The sequence below is a fragment of the Centrocercus urophasianus genome, unplaced genomic scaffold (genome assembly GCF_019232065.1).
Source record: "Centrocercus urophasianus isolate 14NV4802_14NV808 unplaced genomic scaffold, USGS_Curo_1.0 seq_1118, whole genome shotgun sequence".
Lineage (NCBI taxonomy): Eukaryota > Metazoa > Chordata > Aves > Galliformes > Phasianidae > Centrocercus > Centrocercus urophasianus.
Window position 1 is genome coordinate 2605 of NW_024884274.1, and position 5053 is coordinate 7657.

Sequence of the window (5053 nt, forward strand, 5' to 3'; positions counted from 1 at the left end):
GGGGGGGGGGGAGCGAGGAGCGGCGCCTTCCCGCGCCCGAGGCGATGCCCCGCCCAGGGGGAGGGGCCACCGTGCAGCCTGAGCCGCTCTTAAAAGGGCAACGTCGAGGTGGGCGCGGGGTGGGGAGTAGGGAGCAGCGCGGAGCGGGGAGAGCGGGGGTGTAGGAGTGGGCGCCCCGAGGGGGGATGAGGGGGGAGAAGGGTCCTGCGGTGCGTGGCCTCCGCTTGTAGCGGGCGGTGGGCGGAGGGGGGGGCTGACCGGCGCGGTTCTGGAGTTTCCACTTTAAGGCCTCCGGCGGGGGACGGCGGGAGGGGCGGGGCGGGGCGGGAGCCGCGGGAACTGGGCCGGTTGTGTAACGGCAGCAGGAGCGTGCGGGGCTGGGGGCTTTCGGTACCGGGATCGGGATCGGGATCGGGATCGCGGCCCGGACCCTCAGAGCCGCCCGGTGCCCCGGGACCGGGGTCGGGCCGCTCCGCCCCGCCGGGTCTTGCCCGGCTCCCCGCGCCCGCCCCGCGCTGCATGGACTGGTACATGATGAACTGCGAGCTGCTGGCCACCTGCAGCGCCCTGGGCTACCTGGAGGGCGACGTGTACCATCGCGAGCCCGACTGCCTCGGTACGGCACGGGGAATGGGGGGGAGGGGGAAGAAACCGGGCGGATGCGGAGTTCTGAGCGCCCCTCCCGCAGAGAGCGTGAAGGATCTGATCCGGTACCTCCGGCACGAGGACGAGAGCCGCGACGTGCGGCAGCAGCTGGGAGCAGCGCAGATCCTGCAGAACGATCTGCTGCCGCTGCTCGTTCAGTACCCGCGGGACCGGAGCCTTTTCGATGCCGTCGTCAGGTACCGGGCAGCTGCGGGGACGGCGCGGGGCTGCGCTCCCACGTGGGCAGCGGTCCCGAGTCCAACCCCCCCGACTGCCCCCCGTAGGCTGATGGTGAACCTGACGCAGCCGGCGCTGCTCTGCTTTGGCAAAGTGCCGTCGGACGCCACCGCCCGGCACCACTTCCTGCAGGTGCTGTCCTACCTGCAGGCGTACAAAGAGGTGAGGGTGCAGCCGCGGGGTGACTCCGGGTGGGGGGGTCTTCAAACCCCCCCCCCAGACACACAGAGCTCACCAAGGGTTTTTTCTGCAGGCGTTCGCCAGTGAGAAGGTGTTTGGGGTGCTGAGCGAGAAGCTGTACGAAGTGCTGCAGCTGGTGGGTGCTGGGGGTCCGGGGGGGGTCAATGGGGCTGAGGGTCAGGGGGCAGCTATGGGGCTGGGGTCTGGGGAGGTCTGTGGGAGTTCTGACAGCCGTGCACTGCAGGACTGGGAGCAGAGGCAGGAGGAGGACGCGCTGCTGATCGAGCGGATCCTGCTGCTGGTGCGCAACGTGCTGCACGTGCCCCCCGACCCCGCTGCAGAGCAGGTAATGGGAGGGGAGGGGGGTACAGACCCAGGGATCCCCACGGGAAGGTGCCCCGCATGCTGCCCCCGCCCTGTGCCCCCCCAGGGTGTGGATGGCGATGCCAGCGTGCACGACCGCGTGCTGTGGGCTCTGCACATCAGTGGCATGGACGACCTGCTCAAGTTCCTGGCCAGCACGCCGGCTGAGCAGCAGTGGGCTCTGCACGTCCTCGAGATCGTCTCCCTCATGTTCCGTGACCAGGTGGGCGTGGGGGGTGCAGGGCCCACCCCCGGCCCCCATCCAGCCGTGCTGAACCCCCCGCCCCACAGAGCCCGGAGCAGCTGGCAGCGCTGGGTCAGGGGCGGGCAGGCGCCGAGTGCGGGGAGGAGACGCGGGAGCTGCAGAGTCTGCGGCAGCGGGAGCAAGCAGAGCAGAGAGCGCGGGCGCTGCAGCGTCCGTCCAGGTGGGAAGGGGGCTGGAGGGGGGCAGAACCCTGTGGTAGGGCCAGCATTGCTCATCTCGTGCGTTCCTCCCTCCAGACACTCCCGTTTCCGCGGTTCCTATGTCATCCAGGGGCTGAAGGCCATCGGGGAGCACGATGTTGTCTTCCATAAGGGGCTGCACAACGTGAGTATGGGGATGGGGAGCACGGGGGGGGCTCGGTACGGCGTCGAGGGGCTCGCAGTGGTGCTGAGGGGGCACAGCTCATGCTCTCCTCTCTCCCCCCAGCTGCAGAGCTACAGCCACGACCTGGGCAAGGAGACGCGCCGGGTGCCGCGGCGTCGCTGGGCCCCCCCTGAGCCGGGACCCCCCCGGCGCTCCGCCCGCAACGTCCGGCTCTTCCTGAGCTGCTTCTGCCAGGACTTCCTGGAGGACTGCTACAACCGCCTGATGCTGCTGGTCAAGGTGAGGGTGGGAGTCGTCCCCCCCACTTCAGGCCACCCCCCCACCCGGGGTCCCCCCCGGTGCTGAGTTCCCCCGCGCGCCCCCCAGGACCAATTGCTGCGGGAGAAGGCGCAGCAGCACGATGAGACGTACTACCTGTGGGCCACCGCCTTCTTCATGGCCTTCAACCGTGGCCGGGGGTTCCGTGCCGAGCTGGTGTCAGAGACGGTGAGCGTGCGTGCCTTTCACTTCATCGAGCAGCACCTCACCAACTACTACGAGATGGCCCTGATGGACAAGAAGGAGGCGGCCACCTGGGCGCGCAGGTGGGGGTCGCAGCCCCCTCTTTGGCCCCAAGCCCCCCAGCACTGCCTGAGCACCGCGTCCCTCCTGCAGGATGCACCTGGCGCTGAAGGCGTACCAGGAGCTGCTGCGCACGGTGCAGGAGATGGACCGCAGCGCAGAGCCGGCGGTGCGGGACAGCAGTCAGGTCATCAAGAGTGAGTCCGTCCCTTTGTCCATCCGTGCGTTCATCCATCCTTGGCTCTGTCTGTCTGTCCGTGCCTCTGTCTGTCTGCATGGCTCTCTTTCCTCGTGTCTCTCTAGCTGCATCTTTGTCCGTGCGCCAATCTCTCGCCATCCACCTGTCCGTCCCCCTGTCCAACCACTCACGCATCCGTCTGTCTGTCCACACTGCCCCTGTCCCCCCCCAGACCACATCTTCTATCTGATGGAGTACCGGGAGCTGCTCCTCGCGCTCTTTCGGAAGTTCGATGAGACGAAGCAGCCTCGTGCCTTCCTGCGGGACCTGGTGGAGACGGCGCATCTCTTCCTGCAAATGCTGGAGCGCTTCTGCCGCGGCCGCTCCGGCCTCGTGGTGCAGCAGGTGGGCTGGGGTCTCCGAGGCTCTGCGTGGGTCCCTGCGGTCCCTCCTGACCCTCCTCCCCTCCTTCGCCATGCAGAGCAAACGTGTGAGGAGGAAGAAGAAGCCCCGTGCCCCTGCAGCGCCGCAGCCGCCGGGCGCAGCCGAGCTGGAGGAGCTGTGGGCAGCGGCGGCCCAGCAACTCCAGGACTGCCTGCAGGTAGGGACGGGCCCTGCTGTGAGGGGTGTCCGTGGGGCGCCGGGTGACACAGTGACCCCCCCAGGGCACGGTGCCGCTCCCTGAGGACGTGGTGCCTTTTGACGCTGCCTCGGAGACCCCGGTGGAGGAGCAGCGCGCGGTGGCTCTGCTGCGCATCCAGGAGTGCCTGCGGGAGGGGGGGGCCCCCCAGGCCCTGCGGCTGCTGCGCTCTGCCAGGTACCCCCAGCCCCATCCCACCCCTCAGAATGTGGGGGTGCGGTGCCAACCTCTGCCCTCCACACAGGGAAGTGTGGCCTGAAGGGGATGTTTTCGGCCCCCCCCGGTGCGGAGCCCGCAGAGGAGACGCAGCTGCTGCGTGAGATCTGCTTTGCTGCGCTGCCCCGTGAGTGGTGGCCCTGTCCCGTGGCAGTGGGTCTGGGGGAGCTCTGGGCCCCTAACGCTGCCCCCCACAGGGCCCAACCCCTCCCCCGAGGCTGAGGAGCCGGCGGAGCCCGAGGAAGAGGAGGAGGAAGAGGAGGAGGAGGAAGAGGCAGTGCAGGTGTCGGAGAAGGAGTTTAATTTCATGGACTACCTGAAGCGGTGAGGAGAGCCTCCAAGAGGGGGCGGGGGGCACAGGGAGGGCAGCGCGGTGCTGGTCACCAATTATGTGTGGGGGGGGTTCCAGGTTTGCCTGCGTGCCCGTGGTCCGTGCCTGCACGCTGCTGCTGCGGGGCTACGCACAGAACAGCGCCCGCACCAATCACTGTGCTGCACGGCTGCTGCACCGCCTCTCCCGCCAGCTGCGCATGGAGGCGCTGCTCTTCCAGCTCTCCCTCTTCACCCTCTTCCAACGCCTCCTCAGCGACCCCGGCGCCCACCAGGTGAGGCGCAGCCCCGACTCCCCCCTGCACCCCCACCCCGATTCCGGCCCGGTGCAATCCTGCTGCCCTCACCTCTCCGTTCCACCCCCAGGAGCTGGTGGCCTTGGCCAAATACATCCTGGGTAAGTTCTTCGCGCTGGCAGCCACCAACAAGAAGGCGTTCGTGGAGCTGCTCTTCTGGAAGAACGCTACGGCTGTGCGCGAGATGAGTGAGGGCTACAGCTCCCTGAGGGATGGGGAGGGGTGAGTGGGCTGGGGGGGCCGGGGGGTTGAGAGAGGGGCAGTGGGCACGGGGAGAGGGCTGTGGGCTGGGAGAAGAGCTCTGACTTCCCCTCATCACTCCTTTGCCCAGCGCTGGAGCACGTCGGACCCCCGCCTGGAGCCCACAGGAGGAGCAGGCGCTGCGGGAGCTGTTCTGGAAGTATAAGGAGGCAGAAGGTACGGGGGCGCTGTGGGGGGCAGGGGGTGGCATGGACCCTTCTCGCAGCCCCCGCTCCCACAGGTCAGGACATCATTGCCTCCATCCTGGCGGAGCTGCCTGGCCGCACGCGGCGGCAGGTGGTGCAGCAGTTGGTGCGCATGGGGCTGGCGGGCAGCGCCAGGGACTTCCCACGGCCAAGGTGGGGATGAGACCCCGAGTGGGGACCCCCGTGATGGGGAGCACTGTGTGCCCAGGTGGGCACCCAGGGTTGTGTCCTCCCCCCCCAGGAAGGGCACCAATATTGTGCTGTGGACGGAGGAGCAGGAGCTGGAGCTGGAGCGGCTCTTTGAGGAGTTCAGGGGATCGGATGGTGAGCGGGTTCCAAGGGGAAGGAGGGGGGGGGGGGGGGGGGGGGGGG

General features: G+C 68.7%; 1 protein-coding gene across 1 annotated transcript in view; it reads left to right on the forward strand.

Annotated features, from left to right (window-relative positions):
- Positions 1-516: 516 nt before the first annotated feature.
- Positions 517-5053, forward strand: part of TIMELESS (timeless circadian regulator) — a 6393-nt gene continuing 1856 nt past the window's right edge. Inside the window, 22 exon segments of the mRNA XM_042809212.1 lie at positions 517-616; positions 689-842; positions 930-1044; positions 1136-1198; positions 1307-1408; positions 1493-1648; positions 1717-1850; positions 1927-2014; positions 2117-2293; positions 2381-2598; positions 2669-2772; positions 2986-3158; positions 3235-3354; positions 3419-3570; positions 3638-3668; positions 3670-3736; positions 3807-3933; positions 4019-4214; positions 4306-4457; positions 4567-4652; positions 4717-4834; positions 4923-5005. Coding sequence (XP_042665146.1) covers positions 520-616; positions 689-842; positions 930-1044; positions 1136-1198; positions 1307-1408; positions 1493-1648; positions 1717-1850; positions 1927-2014; positions 2117-2293; positions 2381-2598; positions 2669-2772; positions 2986-3158; positions 3235-3354; positions 3419-3570; positions 3638-3668; positions 3670-3736; positions 3807-3933; positions 4019-4214; positions 4306-4457; positions 4567-4652; positions 4717-4834; positions 4923-5005 — 2713 coding nt within the window. The 5' untranslated portion in view covers positions 517-519.